Genomic DNA, 24051 nt, shown 5'->3' on the forward strand with positions numbered 1-24051 from the left:
GCCTGCTTGGGTTGGTAGCAGCTCGCATGCAAATCAAAATCAAATACAAATAGCGCAAAAGCAAAAGATCTGCTAGCCTCTGCTGTCTCCTCTAAGCCGAAGACTCCCGAGCCTCAATCGTTAATGGCGGTGCTCCGTACATTTTAGCTGACTTCCTTCCCAGCTGCCAGCTGCATGGGTCTGTTAGCTGTGTCCGCATTGCGCTAGGCTAAACGTTCAAAATTCAATTGCGGAATAGTGACGCCAAACCTGTCTCCCCTCCTGCCCCCCAGCCACACGTGGCGTAGCACCTCGGGGGTGGACGTGAACATCTGCAATCCTGGAATCGGAGAACATCCCCAACGACAACCTCGGGCTGCTGCTACCCCGCAGGCGCCCCTCACAATAGGCAAGCAGTACACAATATAAAGAATGGCGGCATATCATGCCCTGGCCTGGGGCTCGGCCTCTCGTGCAACTCAGTTCCAGTCTGCCAACAGGGCACCTTGAGCAAATCCACATCAACCATGCCTATCTTCAAGAGCAGACATCCCGACATCAAATGTATGTACAGACCGCACCTCGGAGAATGCCTGTTGTAGATCTGACTGGCGTCTGGCCAAGTTCCCGAGGATTGTACCATATGGGAGTGGCTCTTTGCGGAGAAGTCTTCATATTCTCCCCTTAACAGGTTCCCCCAGTCCGACTGGGCAGGTTACACCGATGGGGCCACCAAGGAGCACTTGTCTTGGAAAGGGGTTAAGGATGCAGCGACCTACATCTCCACTGCTTTGAGGTCCAAGTATGGATTCAAAGCCGATGACACTATTTCGCTTTTCAGCAGGAATACCATATGGTAAGCGCCTTCTGATCAGCCACCCATCCTGTAGAACGGATCGAGATAAACTGCTAATCACATGGCCAAAAAGGTATCCTGTGGTTTTGTTCGCAGCCGTTCGTCTAGGTGAGTTTTCATTGACCAGCTCAATGCCGAGGAGGTACAAACTAACTCGGCATAGGCGGCGTGGTATCTGGAGCGTCGCCGGCATACAACGTCGAAGAAATGGCCTATGCCCTCAAGACGGCAAATTCGAAGTACTTGGCCACACACCCAACTTCGATCAAAGTGGCCGAAGAGGCGGCTCGTGTAGCCGGTATCCCCAAATCCCACATATTCTTGCTCGAAGGCGAGCTCAAAGGGTACACGACCATCCAGCAGTTGGTCCAGATGGGTAAGGACCAAGGCGAGCACAACCAGGCCCCGGTATCCAGGCTTCCGCTGGGGAAGAATAACGGAGAGGTGTGCGCCTTTCTCAGCTTCTCATCCGGCACCACGGGGCTGCCCAAGGCCGTCATGATCAGCCACCAGAACGCCATCGCCCAGGCGCTCCAGATTGAGATGCTCAAGCCCGACGACCAGTTACGAAAGGTGATCGGTGTCCTGCCGCTGTTTCATATCACAGGCATAGTGCACAGCATGATTCTCCCCGTTTTCATCAACGCCGAAGTCATTATGCTCCCTGCATTCAGCATGGACTCGATGCTAGCTACAGTTGTAGAGTACCAGATCCCAGAGCTCCTCTTAGTTCCGCCTATCCTGATACGACTCGTACGGGACCCCACCGTGGCCAAGTACGACTTGAGCTGTGTGAAGCGGTTCTCGAGTGGAGCCGCCCCCTTATCTGCTGAAATCATCCAACAGCTGAGGGAGAAGTTTCCAGGGACGGGATTCAAGCAAGGGTACGGCATGACCGAGTCCTGCTCGTGTATCACTGCCCACCCCCCGGACAAGTACAGCTACGACTATGCGCACATGGGTGGTTCCATCGTGGCTTCTACCGAGGTCAAGTTGGTCAAAGACGACGGCACCGAAGCCAGCATTGGGGAGCCCGGCGAGATCTGGGCGCGCGGCCCCCAGATCGTCATGGGGTACTTGAACAATGAGAAGGCCACCAGAGAAACATTTGATGCAGAAGGCTTCCTGCACACGGGAGATCAGGGTATGATCGACGGCGAAGGGTTTATTACCATCACGGATCGTATCAAGGAGATGATCAAAGTGAATGGGATCGGTGTGGCACCTGCCGAGCTGGAGGATCTTCTCCTGGGCCATGTAAAGGTTGAGGATTCTGCAGTGCTGGGGATACCCGACGACTGGTCTGGAGAGCGGCCCAAGGCATATGTCGTTCTCAAGAAAGGGGTGGCCCGTAGCAAGGGTATTGGACAAGAACTCATCGAGTATGTTAAAGAAAACAAGGTTAGGCACAAGTGGATCAAGGAGATCGAGTTCATTGACGAAATCCCAAAGAGTGCCAGTGGCAAGATTCTACGGCGTGTCTTGAGGGACAAGGCGAAACAGGGTATCCAGGGTACAGTGGTGAAAGTCCAAAGCGGCCCTAGAGCGAAGCTATGAAGTGGCCAAGGAGGGCCTTCGAGCATATTCACTAGACTGGACAGCCCCCTCCTATCGCCTAGGCCCATGGCTGGGCCAATGACAGCATACATATCATCAATAGCTGGCCCCGTATAAGCCCATCGTTACGCTGGAACATGGCCATCATTCATTCGCCTACTCAACTTGACTATAGCCAGACAGTGTCAAGTTCATCCCCCCCTGTCAGGTGTAAGGGTGGAATGCAAGACTTTTTCCGAGTTCAATTGTATTCCCATGAAATCATCCTTCATCGGCATATGAAACGACATCAGCATGAGTTGAGTTAGTGAGTGGTCCTTAACCCAAACCCATATAGTCGGAAGTAGAAATTAAATAGTGGCAAAGCCCAACAGCATCCTCCATTGTTTCTCCGACCTTGGACACCCTCCACCTTCATACGCCCTTCACCAGCCGTTAAAGTACGAGTTAGGATGTCTCGGTCGGCTTTTGAAAAGGTAAGGATCCTCGTCAAAAGAGGATTTCCAAGTACCAGTATTATCATAGCTTTCAACGCTTCCCGCGGTCGACTTCTTGTTCTCATCGGTAGACTGGCCAGCATACCGGATCTTACTGATTCTCTTAGCGTCTATCAATGGGTGGCTTTTGGTGGAAGTGAAGAGACAGTACTGACCTGGTTAGCGGCAGTGGAAGCGCGTCCAGTGACCTGGCCCAATCTCTTCTGAGATCCCACGCCTGGGTTGGAGTCCTTCCGATCCGGGACAAGTTGCTCGGTTGAAAGAATTGGCTCGGTGATACCATCGCCTCTTGCACCCAAACCCTGGCCGGGTTTCCAACCGTTCTTCATCATCATCTTCATCCCGTAATTCACGGGCAATGATTTTGGTGTTTCACTGCCAACAGAAACGGTCTGCCTTTGGTCATGTAGCTGCGTTTTTGCTAGATCGATTGCAAGATTCTGAGCAGTGCAACTAGGAGTCTCGACGCTGCCCTGGGAATGCTTCTCTCTGCTAGTATGAGTGTAGGCAGTAGCCTCCTCTTGAGCCTCGTTGGCAATGTAGGATTCGCGGCTTGTGGGTTGAGTGGCATTGGTAGCCGATGCCGTATTGGTAGTCCCTGCTAAGCTCGCAAGGGTCTCTTGAATGCTCTCGAGGGCTGTGGTTTCGAGGCGACTGAAGGGCGAGTGAGCGCCAATGTAAGCAACCACCTGCGAAGACGTCAGTTCATCAAGACAGCTAGGGGTGTCATTAGGAGGCCAATATGCACTGGTAAAACGTACCGACTTGAAAATGCGGTGGGCCAGGGCGGCATCGTCGCCATCATCAAGAGAAGCCTTGATCATCTTGCGCAAAATGATTTTGTCCTTCTCTTCGAAGTTGTCCAACAAGTGATCCAACAATTCAGACCGAAGGGAGGCCATCTTTGTTACTTCGCTCGTACCCGACGGACTAATTGCACCACATGTAATGTTTTTGCAATGTCCTGAAGAAGGGATTGTTGGCTTAAAGAGTAATTAAGCAGCGGGTAATGGTGATTACTTGTGACTGATCAAGGCATCAAGCAGAATCCAAGATCCATCCACTTCTGGGGGCAGTTTGGGAAGGTGGGAAGGAGGCACGGAGGAAGCAATGATTTGCGAGCAACGCTAGACAGTTACTGCTCAGATATTCGCCAGAGAAGAAGCCCGTTCTAATCCTGATCCTTTCATCGCAATTTGCATGGTCCCCTGTAAGTAGCATAGGCAAGCATCCCCAACCTTTGTAGGTGTCTGGATCGAGTTCTACACTCCCATATTAGTCGCAGGGCAACAATAATCTTCAAATCCCCGAGAGAGAGAGAGAGAGAGAGAGGGGGGGGCACCTTGAGTTAAAGAGTAGGGGCAAAGAGGGATGCGGCACAGGCAGCTTGACAAGTCCCATATGCTAAGTTGCAGGTCACAATCGCCGCAGGGGCAGCAAGGGCCGCCACAGTGCCGAAGGTGAAGCCAGCAGCGCTATAGCAAGCAACAACAAGGCTAGAGCATCCTGCCTGGCAAATCCCGTAGGCCAATGGCCCCGCCAAAGCAGTTGCGGTGGCCGACAGAAGGAGAATGGGGTATCTAAGCAGCTGCATTCTTGGTATGGGGTGCTATGTAGAATATTGTTGATGTCTCGTAGTCGCGATTGTGTAAGGGTGAAATGGGCATGGAGCTGGGCCAGGCGGTTTAGCGCAAGCATGCGAGGGATATAAATACTATCATGGCGTAGACACCGAGGAGGTGATATCGAATGCACTCGAAGAGGTTGCCTGACTGCATCCTTGTGTCATCCGAGATGGTAGACCTCCCACAGTAGCCCAACTGGTAGATCTCGCCCCTTCTAGTAGATAATGGGGTTAACTGTGTATTTTAAGACATCAAAGTTAGGCATCGAACATAGTCTACATATTACAGACAATAGGAGCAAGGTTCTACGATAATATTGTAGCCTCATGTCTTCTCTCGTTTAGACTTTGCCAGGGGTGTTTTGACAGGGGCTGTCAAAATGTTGACCTCATGGCATCAGCTCAAATATTCTCTAACGTCCAACCCTAAACGTGATGGTTGGAAGGGAGCCTCGGATCTGAAACATACAGCCTTTGCGGAAGATTGATATATCATCATTTTGATCAAAAATGTTGGGTTACGCGATCTATATCTATACCCCTTCCTCAACCCGCACGGATAATGATATATCGCTAATCGTCTTGCCATGTATTGGGCACAAGAATCAATGCTCCGGGGAGCGACTTCAGCTCGATTCAACTGGTCTGCCAAACCTAGCCTAGAACCCAGGGATCAGAAACCCAGGGATTAATATCTGCGCCTCGATAGCGGTGCGGTGGCCTTGGCAGGGAAATACCGGGGGCGCAGACAACGTGATGTCTAGTGGTCCAAACTCATGGTCTTCGAAAGTACCGTGGTCTGTCCCAAGTCGGCAGGGTGCAGCGCCCCGTGGGCAGGGAGTGCTGGAATTAATCGAGTATAGCTCCAAGCTGGCACATAGAAGTTGATGGTTCATGCATGACTTGAGCTCGAGATGCTCAAGCCGCCATGCTTCCGTCTAATATGCTCGCAGATATACTAAATCATTGCCAAGTTAGCATTGACGCACCCACATCAAAGAGATAATATGGAATTCGTTGAAGATGAGTAGTTCAGATTAAACAATGTTTCGCATCAATATCGACCATGTAGTAGTCGACTCAAATACAATCTAGCATTTTATTGGTTCGGTCATCATGAAAAGGATTGGGTAAAGAAGAGAGCAGCTTTGCAAGACTTACGGATGATTCGCGAAGGTGTGCCGGGGGGTGGGTGCTCTATGCAAGGGCATACTGAGAGTAGTTTGCATCTCCTTCAGATCCTAACACAGGTAGCTGGAAGAATGCCACGCAATATCACCATCTTCATAGGCCCCAAGAAAATTCCCTCCGAACCCAAGCATAGTCGCTTGTATCATGCTTTCTAGCTCTGCGCTGCTGGTAGCTGCAGCTACCTCGCTTGGCTCAGAAGCCATCTTCGGGCTTCTTCCAGCCTGCCATCCGACTCACTTCGCCTATAGCAGACAGTATGTGGTCCACGCCAAGTTTGACTATACTTTGTCTTTTGTTCTTGCCGTCTGAGTCGTGCGAGGGTTGCGTGCTGCCCATGGTGGGCAGCACGTTGTCGCTTGCAGACAAGCTGACAAACAGGGCGAAGGGAACGAACCAAACGCAGAGCCCAAAGAACGAGGCAATCTCGGTGAAGCTCGGGATATCTGGTTGGTCGTACATGCTGTTCATTGCCGCGTAGGAGCGTGACTGCGCGCTGGAGAAGTGGCGGAACCAGAAGTAGTGGTTTACAAGTACGAGAACTAACGTTGCCTGTGTTAGATACGAAGCGTCGCTGCATCCGCAGGAAAGGGCCACTCACGGCATGAGGCGAGGAACAGCGGATCCGTCAGCCTGACGAACGGGAAGCGCCGCATGTTGCTCAAGTAGACCACATGGGATGCGATGCCCATCAGGGTCAAGGGCAAGGGGAAGCCATCAGCGAGGCATAGTATGAGCTGCAGGCCAATGATGGCATAGATGAGTCGGGTGAGGAGACGCTTGGCTATGACGGTGTGCTCTTCGACCAGCTCGGAGAGGTAGTAGAGGCCGGAGGCTATAGTAGTAGGATCGAAGTCGTCAGCTTCCAGAGAAGGTCTCGCATGGTATCAATTGACGATGGGAGCATGGCCTACCAATTGCCAAGGTCAGAAAGCAGAAGCCCACGACGGAACCTAAATAGCCGACTAGAGGTAGAATCCACATCTTATCAGGTAGGAGAAAATCTCATTATCTGGCTGAGGCTAATTGATGTATTGTTGAAAATTTTCACTTCGTCTTCTGTGTCGCGAACGGAGGTTTCCTTATCTTGAATCGAATCGCGAGTAGTGGTTTATATGGATCACGACGCGTACGATAGCCAGCGTGGCCTTTGATGGGCGGCTCGGGGACACAACCCCATCGAATAAGGGAGCCCCATACGGAGTAGGTATGTAGCGTTGCGTTGAACACGGGCTGCTCAGGCTGCTAGGCTGTCAGGCACTGTAACTTGCAAGGTACAGAATCTGTTATCAGGTCATATCGATAAAGGAAGCACCCCCACTAAACTTATCCTTCAGAGGGGTCTTGCATTTTCCAAGATGGGGTGGGTGACCGTCTCGAATGCCGTGATTAGAACGAACTGGGCGGCGAACTACATACCAGCTGTCGGCATCGTCTTGAGTCGCATTCACGAACCGAAGACCCCAACAACAATCCCCGGTGGTCTACCAGAGGTTGCGCAGAGCCTATTGCCCACCATGTCTCGTCCCGAGGATACACTGTACGAAGCACCCCTCCACCCACCAATCCCTTTTTGCTCGACAAGTGTCGCATTCTGACCAGCGTTGTCTTCACTCCAGGTCCGCCGACGTGCACTACGATGATACCGAGGCCCGTAAATACACAACCTCGTCGCGAATACAAAACATCCAAGCCTCCATGACTCGTCGTGCCCTCGAGCTGCTAGATCTGTCCTCTCCGTCCTTGATCCTCGATGTTGGTTGTGGCAGTGGCTTGTCCGGCGAGATCCTGTCTTCCTTGTCGCCCGAAGAAGGCGGCCCACACGTATGGATAGGCATGGATGTTTCGGCGTCCATGCTGGACGTGGCCCTGCAGCGAGATGTGGAAGGCGACTTGCTGCTGGCCGACATCGGACAAGGTGTGCCTTTCCGCGCCGGATCCTTCGATGCCGCCATCAGCATCAGCGCGATCCAATGGCTGTGCAATGCTGAAAGTAGCGAGACGTCCCCTGCTGGGCGCTTGTCGAGGTTCTTCAATGGGCTGTATGCGAGCCTGAAGCGAGGCGGGAGGGCCGTCTGCCAATTCTACCCCAAGAACGACGAGCAGAAGAAGATGATAACAGGTGCGGCTGTCAAGGCTGGCTTCGGAGCTGGTCTGCTGGAAGATGACCCCGACACCAAGAACGCCAAGCTTTACCTTGTTCTCACCGTGGGTGCCGCGGTTGTCGATGGAAAGAGCGGCGACATCACGGGCGTGGTTCAGGGCATGGAAGGCGTAGATGTGATGGATGCCCGAAACCGGGGCAAGACTGGCAGCGGCGAGATCAAGAAGGGGTCCAAAGCCTGGATCGTCAAGAAGAAGGAGCAGATGGAGAGGAAGGGCAAGGTGGTCAAGGCCACCTCCAAGTATACTGGACGCAAAAGACGGATTGCTTTCTGAGACCGGACGGCGGGAGATACCATTGCATTGGCTGCGGCGTTCACGGAGTTACATTATCTGCATTGTCTGCCAAGCAGGAATCTTTATGTCAAGAATCATTGTGTCTGTGTTTGTTGAAGTGGTTTTCTGTCTGTTCTCCCACGGCCCACCCCTGTTGAAACGAGGTGTCAAGGGCGGACACCGCAAGCCAGGCCAAATTTGCCGCCCAAGAATGGAGCGCAAGCTCAAACTGACTGGAACCGTTTGTGTTAAGATATTGCCACAACTCTGCGTATAAGGTTGCGTCACCTTCCAAGCGTGCCGTTCCCCGTCCCAGCCTCATCCAGCCCGCCGACGCGGATGAATACCGCCTTTTGCTCTAGCCAGTCATCCATACTCAGCAAAAAGCTCTCTCTTCCAACACCGCTTTGTTTGTACCCGCCGAAGGGCATATCCCAAGCACCCGTAGGAGACGTGCAGTTTACACCCACCATGCCCGATTCCAAGCCTTTGGCCACGCGCATGGCCCTGTCGAGGTCTTTAGTATAGACGGCGGCATACAAACCATACTCGGTGTCGTTCGCAACCTTGAGGGCCTCCTCTTCCGTCTCGAATGTGTTGATACACACAACAGGACCGAAGACCTCCTCCCTCATGATTTCGGAGTGCTCGGGCTGTTGCAGAAACACGACGGGCTGCACGAAGAGATCGCCTTTCTCGGCGGGGAGGGCCGCGCCCGTCTCCACCATATGTCCTGTCTTCTTCGCTTCCTCCACGTACCGCATCACCGTCTCGTACTGCGCCTTGTCCGCCTGCGGGCCGGACATGGTCTCCTGCTTACTAGGGTCGCCGAGCTTGCGCGCCGCGGCAATGGCGTTGAACTTGTCGATAAAAGCCGCGGCAGCGTCCTTCTGGACGTAGATACGCGAGTTGGCCATGCAGGTCTGGCCGCTGTGGAAGAAGATGCTGTGCTGGGTCTCCTGGGCGGCACGGTCGAGGTCGGCATCGGCGAAGACGAGCGCGGGCGACTTGCCCCCTAGCTCGAAGATCAGGTGCTTGAAGTTGGATGCGGCCGCGGCCGTCTGGATCGCGCGTCCCGTTCGCACCGAGCCCGTGAACGACAGCGCCCGGATCTGCATGTGGCTGCTGATGGCGTGGCCGGACACCGGCCCGTGCCCGTGCACAATATTGACAACGCCCGGTGGAAAACCGGCGTCGCCCAACATGGCAGCGACCCGGTCGGAACTCAAGGGCGCCTTCTCCGACGTCTTGAGTACCATGGTGTTGCCCGCGGCCAGGGCGGGCGCGAGCTTCTTGCTTAGAAACACCAGCGGCGCGTTCCAGGGGATGATGGCGGCGCCGACGCCGTATGGCTGACGGATGGAGATGTTCATGAAGCCTGGGGTGTTCAGGCTGGATGTGCCCACGGGATACGCCGCCTCCGAGAAGTAGCGAAAATGCATAGCCGCGTAGTACCCGTCGAAATATGTGCTGACTGGCCTGCCGAGGGACAGAGCATCCAGCTGGGCCAGTTCGGAGTCTGCATCGGTTATCATCTGAGCGAGCTTGGCTAAAGGCTTGCCACGCTGTTGAGGCGATAAGGCCCTCCAGGCTGGCAAAGCCGCTTGAGCAGCATCAACCGCTTTGTCTACATCCTCGGTGGTTGCCTCAGAGACTATGAAAAGGTCAGAGGCTTTCCCGCACTGCATCCGCATGGCGGCTAGTAACTTACCGTGGGCTACACATTCCCCTGAGTAGGGAGAAAAGAGGTCGAAGGTTTTGTTGTCGCGCGAGGGGAGAAACTACTAAAAATAAGTGATTCGTTCGGTCACCACATTGACCATTCATAGGCATAAACTCACCTCCCCATTGATGTATTGCTTGACCTCGATGGGCGCCATGGTGCGAAGTAGGGTGAGGTCCGAGGGGTTTCGGGGTGGTCGGCTTGCGGTCCCAAGCAGCAGGAGGAAGGTTGGCAGTATTACTTGCTGCAGGGGCAAGACGTGTCGTCGATGCAGATTATTACGAGTAAGCCCATCCAATGTATTCACAGCACTGAATCACAACAGAAGCCTTGCACCGGGGCTTTACTGAACGGATGGCGGAGTTGAGATGTTGTGCCGGAGGAAAAGATTGGCCCCCGCTCTCTCATCTGCCTGTGGCATTTCCGCAGCAAGACTTAGGCGATGTGTATTGGGTGCGGGTTGCCTCGATCCGCCGCTTGCATTTTGTCGGAATTGCCTATACGTTGGTCTCGTCACACACGCACCATCTCGGACAGATTTGCTCTCGCCGGCATATCCACAATAAGTAACGGCTGCTATGCTGGGCGGGTCGACCCACCCAAAGTCGTGGTATAGCTGGATAGCTTGGGTATAGCTTGGATCTATGCAGCGGGAACATGTCATGATAGACGGCTCCCTCCTCGTCGCTGCCAGCCGCGCCAGAGCTACCGCGATAGTGAGCAATAGCGTCCATCACGGCTAAGTCCATATCCGGAGGAAGAGAGGCCTTCTGGCGAGTTCATGGTTCGTAGGTATGGGGAACGGCGGAGGCTGGCAGGCTGGTCTGCGGGGTTGACAGGGAGGCACCGAGGCTTGCAGAAATGACACACACATCGTGACAGGCCCACGGCACCTGACTCCGGGCCACTCAGATCTCTTAATCCCGACAGCTCACTTACCTGGCCGGGGCGTCTAGGTGCATGTATAGCCACAATGGAAGCCGAGTCGGAAACAGGTAAGAACTGCCCGGACGTGATGTCGGTTGTTTCCCTGTCGCACATGGGATGGCCAAACTGTAAAAGAGACACCGGAGCGCATCGATGACGTCCTACATCAACCCCAGCAATGGCCAGGCAATTACCTATAAGACCGCAGTTCCTTGAGATCCAATCTGCAACCCCGTTGGCCCTGACACCAAACCTATCAGCGTATACGAAAATGGGCGTTTCTCTTTCCGCCGCCCGCTACTTGGCGCCCCTCGCCTTCCTCGTCGACCTCGCGGCGCAGCTGTATGGGCTGCTGAGCCGCCCCAATATGAAAGATGTGCACGATGCACATATATCGTTCTTTTCGCCCCTGCCGCTCTTCGTTGCCTGCTTTTTCCTCCCACAGCAGATATTCCAGGCGGCTTGGCTCTGGCGACTCTGGAGGGCCAACCCGGAGGACGTGGAGGAGGACCGCGCGGTGAGGCAGATGGTAGACTACGTACCCTACTACGCCGCCGGGAACTTATGCATCGCTGGTGAGTCCGCTACGTATATGCCAACGAATGAACAAGTCGAAGAAAACTGACAACGTGGCGGTATCATCGGAGCAGCCTGGATGGTATTCTGGAACCAGTCCGACCTTAAGACGGCCAACGATTTCGTCATAATCAACAGCTGCCTGCAGCTTTACTACGTGTTTGCGAGGCTGGGCCCGATGAATCTTGGTTCCCGGACCTCGATCCTGACCCACGTCGTCTCCAAGATGTTTGCCGGCATCGGGGTGCTCGACCTTCTGCACAACAGCTCGGCCGCCTATGCCGTTGGCCAGGCACCAAATACCGCTATCAAGGTCTTGACCGGCATCGGGTTTGGCGTATTCGCCTCATGCAGCGACTGGATCTTTGGCGGTTGCCTAGCTTACGATCTGGTTGCTCTTATGATAGGACAGCGTGTTTACGGCAACGTCGTTTGGAGCAACCTGCTGGGTGCCTTCGTTTCGGCTGTTGCTGGGCTTGTCGTGGTCCGGAATACTCTCCGGTAGGTGCTTTCTCACTATTTCCAGAACAGGGCATCGTCTTCGCCAAATGCTAACGGGTTAAAGACCTCCCTATGTACGCCGGGTCGATTACCAGGCTCTTCAATGACCTAGAACGACGTCGGAGGCCATTGGCTCACCAATTCGGATCAAGACCATCGGTAGCGACTGCGAGGTTTAGTGCCATTGGTTGTCGCATATGGGACATCGAGTTATGTATGGTTTAGCTTAGCGACTGGAGAGAAATCCCGAATACCAATTACTTCTCCTTCGTATCCAGCAGCTTTGGCGAAGTCCTTGAGGAAAGCCCACCTCACCTGTCTCGCCCAACCTCTCTCTGCAAACTCGTTGGCTGATTTGGGGAAGAAGTCCACAACCTGTAAGAACGTATCATCATGTGCGGGAATGATCAGGAAGTTGTCGTGCGCATCGACTTCCTGGAGCTTCTTTATGGTCTCAATGGCCTCGGGGACGTCGTAGTGAACCTGCGGAGCGTTGGCCGGCTTGTGCGGCAGATAGAACGGCTGCTTCCTGCCATCTCGCAATACACCCTCAAACATCTCACCCGGACATGGCGTCCTAGATAGGCCGGTGAAGGGATTGGGTGAGATGGAGGCGGGCAAGGGTCGCCACGGGTGCGGTCGTATCTCGCCGCCGTGGTGTGCGGCGTCACCGCCCATGACGATAAAGCTGTCGGGCCCCGTGGTCGCCCGGGCTAGCCCACACATGTGACCGATCGCGTGCCCTGGTGAATCGAGCAAGTAGAATGAGCCATCCCCGAAGTAGTCGAAGGCGGAAAACCGCCCGATCTTCAAGCCCGACTCGGCGAAGTCTATCTCTCTGATCTCACGACCCGCCACGTCGGCTTGGTTGAAGGCGGCGGTTGGGTTGTCAGGATAGCCGGGGAATATCTTCTCCTTACAACCCGGGCCCACGATCAACGCTGTCTTGGGCCCAAACGTCGATGGGTCACCCGTGTGGTCAAAGTGCCAGTGCGACCAAACGATTGCCTCGATAGACCCGGTGTCCACGCCGCCCTCGTCAAGGATCTCGCACACGTGCTTGGGCACTGTGGGGGTATACCCGCTGTCGCGAAAGCGCTGGACCAGATGCGGCGGAAGATTCTCCCAGTCCTTTTTGATCCCTAGGTCGAAGACCAGCGAGCGGTTGAGCTTAGGGTGCCGGATGAGGAAGGAGTAGCAGGGCGTGGCGAGCCACTCATGACCATCAATGGCAGGCCCCATAAACCTCCACTGGTAGTTCGTCGTTATCAGTACATGGCTGTACATTCCAAGGACCGAATTAGGGCTAGCACATACCACGTTGATGCCATGGATGAGGCCGCTACTGTTGATGATGGCCACATCGACGGTCGATGTCGATGTTGGGATACTCAGGCCCGGAAGCGAAGTCATGGTTATTCACTATGCCCAGGCAGCAAATCAATGAAGTGTGGAGGTAGTAGGAAGGAGCCGAGCTTCGTGCCGGTATCTCTTAGGACAAGATCCAGGCCGGCTAATCCGAAGCAAAGCGGAAGAGCGGGACAGCTCCTCCTATTGGTTCATACTCTCGGCGGGTTCGTTTAGCCACAGGCCGGAGACGACCGCAACCCTCTTTCCGATCTACTCACTGCGCAATTTCGCATCCGAGAACACAGAGAGATACTCTTGCAATGGCTACCGCCACCTTTACTAGGCCACTCTAGGCAGTGTGCCTAGTTAGCTGACGAATGCAAGCCGCTTCTCTAGGTTCTGCCGGGGACACCTGGTGCACAAGGGGATGCTTAGTACGCCTTCTTATGCCGACCTGTACATTATCCAACCCATGCTATTTACTGGTGCTATAATACATATGACGACGGCCCCGTTAACACTCGTCATGTCCTGCGACCCGACCCGGGCCCCTGATCCGTTGCCGCCTTGGTTGCGTGTACCTAGGTTGCTATTGTCGTCATTGGTAGATACCGCTCATGGCATCCATAGAACTCAAGTCACCTGCGTCATGTTGTAACCCTGTGGGCCACACAGAGAACTGAGATGGATCGGTCGGTTGCTGTAACGGGCCGGTTCCCACCATATCCGTCGTGGTCGAGTCCATGGCAAAGTCAAACGGCGGTGTCGTTACGTTGCCCGTCATCGTGTTAATCATGTAAGAGAAATCAGCTCCCATTCCACCTTGACCCCACTGATTGGCGAAGAAGCTGTTGAACCCTTCTTGTACCGGGGCTTCTATGTTTACAGGGTTGCGAGGCTCGTGTTTCCCTTGGGCAACCAGGCCCATGATGGCCTTTTTAATGCGCTCGAATACGTCGCGATACTTGCGAGCAGAGGGGTAACGTTCGGTAACAATGCTAACGCGGTGAAGGTAAGCTATCGTATCAGAGGGGGGGATGGTTTCAAGTAATCATGAAATGCTTACTACAATAACAACTGGCAATCCGTCAGGGAGGCGTCAACGCTGAGAAAGCTGGCTGGAGCAAGCCACGCACAATAAATCAAGGTCAGCCCTGTATTAAGTTAGAATCCACGTATACGGCCAACCAACTCATCTCTTACCGGCTAAAAACACGGACTGTATACTCAGGGCCGAGAAGCCGACCGGGAAAACATGGTGCAACCTCCTATAATCCGTGATGATCCCAGAACAGGCATTGGCGCAAAGTTCAAGGTACTTCATGTTCATTGGGGTTTTCGCCAGTCGAGGGTACAATAAGAACCGGACGCAGCGATAATAGTGAATTGTGTAGAATTCCGCGCCTTCATATGCGGCATTTTGTTGCTGAATGTAGTTGGTTGCATCATATGGGATAGCGTCCTTCCACGAATGCAACGTGTCCAGGAATGCATCAATCGTAGTGTCTGCAATGGGCCCCGGCTTGTCCACCCTGTACACGGTGTGCTGTATTTCCGACTCGATCCTTTTGAGCCTTGTTCGATGAATAAAGGATGTCAGCGTCGTAGGCGGGTTAACGGGTATATTTGACACATGTGCAGCGGCTTGCCGTACAAAGTCGTCATCCCGGGTGTCCTCGTTGATATCCAGAGGCAAATCCGCATCGACGTCGTGGTCAGACAGACTTGGTGGTCTGCCGATGGCAAAGGATATATCGCGATCCAAGAAGTAGGTAGTCCAGAAGCGTCGCTTGTTCATTTCAGCCTCAACGCTTGGTAGCTGCCGCCTCTGCCGGCGATGCAGCCCCAGTTCAACGCAAAGACGCATGGCGGCGCCCACGTACGTCCAGGCCCCGGGGTCTCGCGGTGCTCTTGTACAGTAGAGAGCCATCAGAAGCAAGTAGTCTACCGTCCGGGAATTGCGAAGCTGGAGCAAGGAGTCCATGTAGCCGAATGCTATGTCGTAATGTTGCTCACTAAAGAAATGGCCCATCTCGCCAGCTGACTCCAACCAACGCCCACTGACGGCGTATACCAAATGAAGGATACTTTTCTCGTATTCATCCGATATATTGTCGCGGTTGGCATGGAGCTCTAAAACACGGGCAGTGTGTAGTACTGGGTAGCGAGTCGCAATATGTCTAAACCAACCCTCAAGAAGCCGGTGAGCAACCACCGGGCTAAGCATGGGCACGCCCACGAAATCGGAGAGCTGGGCCGAGTAAACAGACTTGGGGGCTGGATCGTCCTCATCTCCAATAGTATGACTGTCATGTTCGTTGGCTATGGAAGTTCTTTGGCTTTGTACAACCGAATTGAGGACACGACCGATTGTGATATTTGACGAGGCTCCGACGTAATGGCCCGAAGCAGACAATGACAAGTCGCGCACAGCAATGAGAATGTCGTTCTCGTCATCATCCGAATCTGGCTGCATGCGTTGAGATGCCTGTAGCACGTGGTGACTGGACGTTGGGAGGTGTGGTGATGAGATTGCTGCATCGACCGTTCCTCTCAAGTGATCGGTTCCTGCGCCCATATGGCCCAGCGAGGCCAAGGCGGACTCCAACTCGGCTACGCGCTGCTCAAGTGCCTTGATGTAGAGTTTCTTCTCACCCGCCGCCGGAATGAGGGGAACGATGTAGACACATTTAAGAGACAGCCGAGCGCATGATGCACAAGCTGGCCGCTGTCCATCACACTACAAGGGAGCCGTCACGTTAGCCTTGATCCCGCGAAGGTGGTTGGGCTGATGGCACGGGGAGGCTACCTTTTGCTTCCGTGTTTTGCAGCGCTGGCAGGCGAGAGCAACACGGTCGCGCTTGCCGGCTTTGCGTTGGGTCGGCGGGGCTTCGGCGGCGGCGGGTGCGCTCGGCGACTTCCCGTGGCCTGTCTCAGCGGTGTCCGGCGAGGAGCCGGTGGCGTTCATTATCGATAGAGATCCAATGGCGTGATCTGGAGCGACTTGGTGTGAAGCGAGCAAAAGAAAGAGCTAGGGTTCCAACGCAGGGATAGCATGCGGCTCTGCACACCGAAGTCTGGATGGTGTCGGATCCGCTTTGCACCCGGCAGCTGCCGATGGTCAAGAGTATGGGACCCTCCTGGTCCCAGCTGAGACTCGGAGAAGAGGTGCCGTGGCTGACCCGTGTCCGGTTGGATGGGCACCTTACAGGCTGTGAATGGCTGTCGATCTCATACAGGTGGTATAGTTCCGGGACAAAATGGCCGGTGATGGGTAAGAATGTAGGTAGATGTCGTCGATGCGTGTTAAATTAGCTCGCAGATAAGGCGGGGGCAAAGCCTACCAACTCTCTCTCTCAGTTGGGTATGCTTGTTCGCCGCTCACCGAAGTGGCTCCGCAACCGCTTTCCGTGGCGAGGTACGTCGCAAGTCATACACGCTCCTCCCCTCCTGGCCAGTACCTGGCGATAGGGTCTCCTCTTGGCGGCACACAGCGGCTGTTAGGTTATGGGTATGCAAACCAGGAGCTCATAATGGCGACATCAGCTGATGTAATGTCAAGCTCGGCGTAGTAGACTCGGACTGCACCGTCAGCCAAGAATGCCCAGGGTCAACAACGTCGGCGAAGCGAAGCTTGCTCATGGCGACAGAGCGCTTCGAAGGGTCGAATGCCGCCAATGCCGCCGCCACTGCACTTGGCTGCTGGCGAACGCGGGGGGTGGCTGAGAATAAGCTTCGAAAGTTGCTGCAGACCGTCACAGTTTCGAGGAACATGCGATCGGTAGGCAGTAGGTGGCTCGGTGACTGGCACCAAGTGAATCTGGGGATGAGTAAGTACGTGGCAAAGTACATGCATGCAACCTGGCGACGCAGTACGATGTGTGGGTACCAAATGATCCATCAATCAACTATGTAGGTAATCCATCGTTGGATTTCAGACTGTCACAAGTGTGATTCGTTCCCGCTGTTACACCAGATTTAAGGTTCAAGCCTTGGGATGGCATTGGACGGTCTGGGGAGAAGGGAGCAATCACAAGCGAGACTGGACGGCGCTGATATTAGACTGGCTGGCGGCTTCTCGATAATTGGCGACCGCTGATCGCCGGCGGCTAGTGCATTTGATAAAAACGAAGTGCTTCATAGATCCCATGCACTCATAACACTTGGCGCTGGGCGAGCCGACTGTGGGACATGATGACCATGTGGTATACACATATACACATATACACATATACACATATACATATATACATATATACCTACCCATACATATCCAGGCATGGCCCCCCATCACCGAAAGCCCCGCGTATCTCTGCTCTTCAGCCAGTATGCCCACTTACCAAACAGGTAATCGCTTCGGAATGAGACTCCCGCTAGCGCAATCCGATTCTCAACCCATCCGCTGTCCCGTCTTTGATGACGCCGGCCACGATCATGGAATGCCTCATAGAAAGCCTCGACGGCAGCTGCCTTATTGCTTCCAATGAAGCCTGATCATGCCAATTGCCAGTCCCGGGGCTGAAAACAGACAACCAGACGGATTGTGATGGGAGGGAGTAGCACATCTGGCCATGTGCTCCCGGTTCCTGAGAATGCACCCCCATCACCACCGACCAGCAAACATACGGCCAACCTGGGTTCGTTTTTTGCCACGGCCTCGAGCCGATATTGCTGTTCGTCGCTCGGCTTTGGATATATGTACTTATACTGACAGATCGGAATCGGTAGTCAGCACAGAAGGCGTCCCTTGGGGCCAAGACACGGGTTCCGCGTCCCCTCTCCCGACGAACTGGGCAACACTTGGCTTACTTGCATGGACGTTACCTGCGGCTATGCTAAGACGTGATCCCGAAAACTCCACTGAAACAACTGATCGGCTTTTCTCACGCCTGTTGCTGGATCCAACACCTGACCTGATCCAAACACGTAATAACCACGTCTTGCAGCCTATCAACCAAATCGTGCGGGACGGCATGCTCCCGCAATCTCGGCCCTTCCCATTTTATGCGACCTCGCCGTAAGCGCAATCAAGATGGACGCCACCTCCAAGGGCATCAAGAGGAAGTCTGCTGTTTTGCAATTCAAGTCCTTCATTGACACTTTCTTGAGGCATCACCGACCGGAAGCTACCACCTCCGGGCCAATGGATAACACTGAATTTTGCCCTTCTGTAGCCATTCTGGGTGCTGGCATTGGTGGACTGGCTCTAGCTATTGGCCTTATCAAGCGGGGCGTTGCTGTTACCGTGTATGAGGCTGCAGATGCCTTCTCTACCACTGGAGCCGGCATAGGCTTCGGCCCCAACTCCCTGAATGCCATAGACTTGATCGACCCTCGTTTCCGCGAAGAGTACAACCAGGCAAAGACAGCAAATGAGAAGCCCGAGTTTGAGCACAGTGTATTCGACGCTCTATATGCCGAAGAAGGATTTGGCATCAAGAGGGGATGGACAAAGGGCCTCGTCGGCGCTCCGTACTTTACCAGGAGCAGTGCCCATCGCAAGGATTTGCTAGATATCATGGAAAAGCTCATCCCGCCTGGCACCGTCAAATTCGATAAGCGAGCAAAGTCGGTCGAGCAAGTCGGCTCCAAGGTCGTCATCAACTTCGTCGACAATGACACGGTGAACGTGGATGCCGTCATTGGCTGCGACGGAGTTAAAGGCATTACGAGAGGGCTGGTTCTGCAGGACATCGCACCAGAACAAGTGAAGCCGGCGTATTGCAACATGTACATTTATCGTGGCATCACCCCGATGGATGAGGCTAGGAAGGCACTTGGACAACATGCCGGCGATGCTAAGTGGTTTATGATGAGGGAAAAGGGCGTCGCGATCTATCCCATCTCCCAGGGGAAAGAGGAGAACTTCGTGTTCTTTGTTACAGACCACCGGCCCTGGACTCAAGGGGATTCTCCAATACCATGTAGTAAAGAGGAGATGCTCGAAGATCTGAAAGACTTTGACCCGAGACTCTTGAAACTGTTAGACTGGGCCAAGCCTCTCAAGTGGCCTACTTGGCACCACCCGCAAACATCAACATACTACAAAGGCCGGATATGTCTGCTTGGAGATGTCGCTCATGCATCGAGCCCCCACCAAGCGGCTGGTGCTGGCCAGGGCCTAGAGGATGCTGCCGTCCTTTCCCACCTTCTGGCACTAGTCAAGACACCTGATCAACTCGAGTATGCTTTCAAAGTATACGATTCCATTCGACGGCCACGGGCGCAGAAGGTGGTGTCGACCAGTTTCGAGGCCGGCATCATCTACACCTGGATGGATCCCGACATCGGGGACGACATGAATAGGATTGTGGAAAATGCCAATCAGCGACTCCACTGGATCTGGCAACATGATATCGCGGGCGACCTAAAGAGATCCGAAGACGAATTCCAGAAGCTCGCATCATTCTCGCCGCGTTATAACCAGATCAATAGACCCGGCAGCAAGATGCATCCGGTGATGAAGTCCAACGAGCTAGCCGCTTCGACGATATAAGCCAGACCTTTCGCGCTTCACATTAGATAAGACTACATATACCACTCCACGTTTCATAGGCATGTACAATGAGCACTGATATTTCATGGCGGTGACGTATGACCCTGATTCTACTCGGGAAGTACCTGCCTTGACTGTGTCGAGGCGGACTTTTGGCTAGATCGCTTGCCAGGGAAGTATCAATGCTCTTCCAAAAGCGAACCAAAACCTTGGACCTTGTCCAAGATCCCATTCGCTCTATATGCGTGCCAAACGGTTGCGGTATTTATCGCAATTACTGGCTTGCGAAGCTCCTTTTCCATTTCCGCAGCGACTCTGGCAGCGGGCAAGTTGGTCCCTGCTTGCAGCAGCGCATCCGCCTCGGGAGAGTTGACTTTTCTGAAGGCTTCCTTAATGACCTCGGGGGCCACCTCGGCGATCGAAGTAGCGGTTTCGCATCTCAAGCCATGGATCATATGGACTTCGTAACCTATTTGGGTGAAGAAATCGACAACCTAGAAGTTTTCGATCAGCACCCAATGACGACACTACGGCCCCCAAGGAAAAAGAAGGAGCATACCTGCTGATCGCCAACGGCCTGGTATGGTGTGATGATGCCAATCTTCTTGGCGCCATAGCAGTCCAGGGCTGCTTTCGCGGCCAGCGCACCAGTAGTGACGTGGAGGCCACCGGCCTTCTCAACCATGAAGTCTTCAAACCTCTTCGCACCATCCTGGCCGCCCCAGAAAGTTTCCGCGCTCATGCCCATGACCATATAAGTCGGCAAGCAAGCGCACACGCGACTAACTGCCCCGCCGATAGTCTCGCGCAACTGCTCGAGGAAAGCCACCATGGTTGCATCATCCTTCAAGGACGGGTTGGCTATCGCAATGCGCCCGCTGTGCCAGGAAACGCCAGGGACTAACATGCAGTTGAACTCGGCTTCAACCACCGTATTGGTTGCTGGCCTTGTAGGATATGCTGAGTTAGCCAGCCTTCGGTCTTCGCTATGCAATGCCAGGTCTGTAGGTGTACTCACACAATTAGCCCGAATCTGGCCCTCGGCGAGACGTAGCTCACGGGGGCCTGAACCGCGGTGGCCATCCTCAATTATGGTAGTATCGGTGTTGTGTTTCGTCAAAGACGAGTATTTAGACCACTGGCTAACAGAGCTCTGTTTGCGACTAGCACATAGATACCACGGTATATTCTAAGCCTCGTACATATGCTGCCCCCCCCATCCCGCACCGGAAGATCTACCCCGCCTGTGTTTGCATTTCATGGTCAAGTAGCTACATCCGACAGTAGGTGGGCGGAAGGTGCTGTCCGATACTCTAGGGGTAGGGCGATTGGCGTAGGGATCAACTTCCGGCCACGCATTATCTACAAGATTTCATCATCTTGCCATGGATATCGCACTAGCCAGACCTGGGCTTTCGGGTCGCACCGGTGAAGAGAGAAAGAAAGGTTGAGGCTAGCCGTACACGCACAGGGCCAACCCCCAGGCCTAGGACGGCCTAGCTGGAAGCGGCATGTCCCAAGAACTTTGTTCTCCACTTGCCAGTCATGGCCTATCTAGTTCTTGAGTTCATCCCATCCCGTCTGCCACACTGCGATGCATGCACCATCATGCCGGCATTTGCTCCCTCTGTCCACAAGTATCGACAGCAGGAGGTCACTTGTGAGGACGGCATGGTATTGCCCTGTATCGGTGTCCCTACCTACGCCAAGGCCAGCGATACCGGTAGATTGAGAGCCATCGCCGACATAATTGTGCCGTTTCTCCTGCTAGGTGAGTAGGTACGCGGCTTAGGGTCAGATACAAGATGACTGGCAACCACTTGTATCAAGCCAGGGGCCACGGTGAGTTAATCTACAAATCCCGCGGTCAGCAGCGCTTAAGCCATGGGCCAGTACTTATAACTTGCCTGGTCTATCTAACAATCTCGTACTTCTCACTGCTGGTCGGACCTCTTGGAACCTTCCCACGTTTACCTTCAGCCAACTATCCTCTAGCATTTACCCACTCACCCCGGATTCTCTCGTCAACGGTGCCGTTGCCTCTTGGTACCCCTTGCCTCTCTTAGAAGGCACATCGCAAGTCAAAATGGGGGATATCATGCAGAAAGCGACACTTGCGGCTCATAACCTATCAAAACGGAGCAATGGCTCTACCACGAGCTTGGGCCGGGCCGCGGTGCTAGAATCTGATGCGGTTCTGGATAGGAGGTTATTATGGAAACGAGATTTCGTTCTTGTTCCTATCATGGGGGTGCTGTATACTTTACTGTTCCTAGACAGAACGAACATCGCGAATGCACGTGCATTGGGCATCGGGTCTCCAACCGGATTGGAAGCATCGCTCGGTATGCCGAGCAATGGTTACAACATAGCCTTGGCGATATTTTATGTTCCTTTTGTCCTTGCCGAGATACCGGCCAACTTGATACTGAACCAAGACAAAATCCGGCCCGGGTTGTTTCTTGGTGGTCAAATGACCCTGCTAGGTACGTGCCACTATGGTCTACAATGGCTTCAGGATCATGTCTGAACTAACCTGCCACCTGACCACAGGCATCCTTGGTATGTGCCAGGGCCTCACGAAGAGTTACGGGGGACTTTTGGCGGTGCGGTAAGATGAAAGGGTCAATCCGATCCATATTGCGGTCTACTGGAATACTGATAAAGGCATGCCCTGCTGCAGATTCTTTATGGGAACCTTCGAGGCCTCGCTCCCTGCAGGGGCTACGTATATGATATCCATGTACTACACGAAGAAAGAAGCTTCCCTTCGGTTTGCCTGGTTCTTCAACTTTGCGCTTGCTGGTCCACTATTTTCGGGTCTTCTTGCCTATGCGATCCAGAATCTTGAGGGGACAAGGGGCTACCCCGGGTGGCGCTGGGTCTTTATCATCGAAGGCTGTACGTTTTCCCGTATATTCCAAACAAGTCTCGGATAGGGGCAGTGCGGGTGACCTAACATGACCTGACAAAGCAGTGATGACTGTTGTCTTTTCGATACCGGTGATCATCTTCTGCCCAAACTTCCCTCATCAGGCGCAGAGCTGGTTCCTGAAACCTACCGAGCGCGAACGCGTACTAGCCCATCTAGAAGCATCTCGAGGCGTCGAAACCAGGAGTTCGGCATCAGATCAAGTGTCGATCTGCAAGGTGCTGGTGGATTGGCGCATTCACTTGTTCACCCTTTGCTTCTTCTGTTGCGACATCACGGCCGCCTCGATGTCCGCCTTCTCGCCCACCATCTTGACTGAGCTAGGCTGGACCAACACAGTTGCACAACTCATGGCCATGCCTGTTTGGGCTTCGGGGATGGTCTCATCCTTCCTAGTCACATGGCTGGCGTCGCGCCTGAATCTACGAACCCCCTTTGTCCTCGGAGCCATCATCTTCCAACTCGTCGGCTGGATCATCATGCGAGTCTATGCCCCGAAGGCTGGTGTGCGGTACCTCGCCCTCTTCCTCATGTCGATCGGCACGTTCCCGCAAATGCCCATCCTCTTGGGTTGGCTATCTGCCAACCTCCGGGGGCGCAGGTACCTTGCCGTGGGCATGGCTTGGATGATGGGGTTCGGCAATTGCGCCAACTTTGTCTCCGGCAACGTCTTCATCCAAGACGAGGCACCGCGTTATGAAACTGGCTTCACGACAGGACTTGTGTTCACCATTGGTGGGGCTGTGCTTGTCGGCAGCGTGTGTATGCTTCTGGCAATGAAGAACAAGAGGAGAAAACAGTTGAGGTCACAGATGACCGCGGCGGAGAGAGACAGCCACGACGAGGTCTTTTTCCAGTATGTCCTATAGATGTCGTAGGAGATGCTACACACGACACGCAGTACGCAACACATCATTTGTGGATATCTACGTGATGACCACTCGGACAAGCTCACAATCGAGCTTTCTTGTAAAGTCACGGCTACCAATGATGCAATTGGTTCCTTGCCGTGCCGTGGGAAGTTTCTGATTACTCAAATCGTGCGAACGGATTGGTCGACAGAGTTCTTTCTCGTTTAATTGGTGTACCAGAGAAGGGTTCCTGGTTTGGATCTTCTTGCCTGCTGTGGAAGCCTGGCAGATGCCCACTTATCTCCGGCGGTGCCTTCCCTCCCTCCAGACGCGGTACGTAATTCTTTGAACAAGCCGGACTCGGTCTGGCCCTCTGCGCGTAAACAAGGGCAAAGCTGGCTGTCCAAGCTGCGTCCTCGCTTGTTGTTCTTCACTCTTCACTCTCCGGATCAAATCCCTGGTCTTGGTGTCTTTCATTCTCTATCATTGTCTCTCCTTCGTGCCACCTCTTTTTCTCCCGCTGGGTACGCTCACTGTGCTTGCCTTTCATTCGTT

General features: G+C 53.9%; 11 protein-coding genes across 11 annotated transcripts; 5 read left to right on the forward strand and 6 right to left on the reverse strand.

Annotated features, from left to right (window-relative positions):
- Window positions 1-506: 506 nt before the first annotated feature.
- PG998_000911 (acetyl-CoA synthetase-like protein) lies at window positions 507-2392 on the forward strand (the record flags this gene model as incomplete). Its single annotated transcript, XM_066867729.1, has 4 exons — window positions 507-543; window positions 604-835; window positions 909-943; window positions 999-2392. 4 exons carry the CDS (start codon window positions 507-509, stop codon window positions 2390-2392), a joined length of 1698 nt encoding a protein of 565 aa, XP_066736144.1.
- Window positions 2393-3002: 610 nt separating this feature from the next.
- PG998_000912 (uncharacterized protein) lies at window positions 3003-3713 on the reverse strand (the record flags this gene model as incomplete). Its single annotated transcript, XM_066867730.1, has 1 exon — window positions 3003-3713. One exon carries the CDS (start codon window positions 3711-3713, stop codon window positions 3003-3005), a length of 711 nt encoding a protein of 236 aa, XP_066736145.1.
- Window positions 3714-5896: 2183 nt separating this feature from the next.
- Window positions 5897-6685, reverse strand: PG998_000913 (Protein SVP26; the record flags this gene model as incomplete). Its single annotated transcript, XM_066867731.1, has 3 exons — window positions 5897-6243; window positions 6303-6536; window positions 6616-6685. 3 exons carry the CDS (start codon window positions 6683-6685, stop codon window positions 5897-5899), a joined length of 651 nt encoding a protein of 216 aa, XP_066736146.1.
- Window positions 6686-7218: 533 nt separating this feature from the next.
- Window positions 7219-8140, forward strand: PG998_000914 (uncharacterized protein; the record flags this gene model as incomplete). The annotated part of the gene is made up of 2 exons (XM_066867732.1): window positions 7219-7241; window positions 7321-8140. 2 exons carry the CDS (start codon window positions 7219-7221, stop codon window positions 8138-8140), a joined length of 843 nt encoding a protein of 280 aa, XP_066736147.1.
- A 284-nt stretch (window positions 8141-8424) lies between these two features.
- On the reverse strand, window positions 8425-10020 carry PG998_000915 (Aldehyde dehydrogenase domain protein; the record flags this gene model as incomplete). The annotated part of the gene is made up of 3 exons (XM_066867733.1): window positions 8425-9794; window positions 9852-9921; window positions 9982-10020. 3 exons carry the CDS (start codon window positions 10018-10020, stop codon window positions 8425-8427), a joined length of 1479 nt encoding a protein of 492 aa, XP_066736148.1.
- A 1041-nt stretch (window positions 10021-11061) lies between these two features.
- Window positions 11062-12046, forward strand: PG998_000916 (uncharacterized protein; the record flags this gene model as incomplete). The annotated part of the gene is made up of 3 exons (XM_066867734.1): window positions 11062-11365; window positions 11438-11867; window positions 11980-12046. The coding sequence occupies 3 exons, from the start codon at window positions 11062-11064 to the stop codon at window positions 12044-12046; spliced, it is 801 nt and encodes a 266-aa protein (XP_066736149.1).
- Window positions 12047-12077: 31 nt separating this feature from the next.
- On the reverse strand, window positions 12078-13280 carry PG998_000917 (Metallo-hydrolase/oxidoreductase; the record flags this gene model as incomplete). Its single annotated transcript, XM_066867735.1, has 2 exons — window positions 12078-13118; window positions 13185-13280. The coding sequence occupies 2 exons, from the start codon at window positions 13278-13280 to the stop codon at window positions 12078-12080; spliced, it is 1137 nt and encodes a 378-aa protein (XP_066736150.1).
- A 535-nt stretch (window positions 13281-13815) lies between these two features.
- Window positions 13816-16185, reverse strand: PG998_000918 (uncharacterized protein; the record flags this gene model as incomplete). The annotated part of the gene is made up of 4 exons (XM_066867736.1): window positions 13816-14215; window positions 14284-14371; window positions 14421-15957; window positions 16027-16185. The coding sequence occupies 4 exons, from the start codon at window positions 16183-16185 to the stop codon at window positions 13816-13818; spliced, it is 2184 nt and encodes a 727-aa protein (XP_066736151.1).
- A 2064-nt stretch (window positions 16186-18249) lies between these two features.
- PG998_000919 (mannitol 1-phosphate dehydrogenase) lies at window positions 18250-19713 on the forward strand (the record flags this gene model as incomplete). Its single annotated transcript, XM_066867737.1, has 1 exon — window positions 18250-19713. The coding sequence occupies one exon, from the start codon at window positions 18250-18252 to the stop codon at window positions 19711-19713; it is 1464 nt and encodes a 487-aa protein (XP_066736152.1).
- A 179-nt stretch (window positions 19714-19892) lies between these two features.
- On the reverse strand, window positions 19893-20545 carry PG998_000920 (uncharacterized protein; the record flags this gene model as incomplete). The annotated part of the gene is made up of 2 exons (XM_066867738.1): window positions 19893-20207; window positions 20273-20545. 2 exons carry the CDS (start codon window positions 20543-20545, stop codon window positions 19893-19895), a joined length of 588 nt encoding a protein of 195 aa, XP_066736153.1.
- A 1254-nt stretch (window positions 20546-21799) lies between these two features.
- On the forward strand, window positions 21800-23514 carry PG998_000921 (MFS general substrate transporter; the record flags this gene model as incomplete). The annotated part of the gene is made up of 4 exons (XM_066867739.1): window positions 21800-22199; window positions 22267-22324; window positions 22397-22614; window positions 22691-23514. 4 exons carry the CDS (start codon window positions 21800-21802, stop codon window positions 23512-23514), a joined length of 1500 nt encoding a protein of 499 aa, XP_066736154.1.
- Window positions 23515-24051: the final 537 nt, after the last annotated feature.

This window comes from Apiospora kogelbergensis (genome assembly GCF_038363985.1).
Source record: "Apiospora kogelbergensis strain CBS 113332 chromosome Unknown utg000001l_segment0_segment0, whole genome shotgun sequence".
NCBI classification, from domain to species: Eukaryota; Fungi; Ascomycota; class Sordariomycetes; order Amphisphaeriales; family Apiosporaceae; genus Apiospora; species Apiospora kogelbergensis.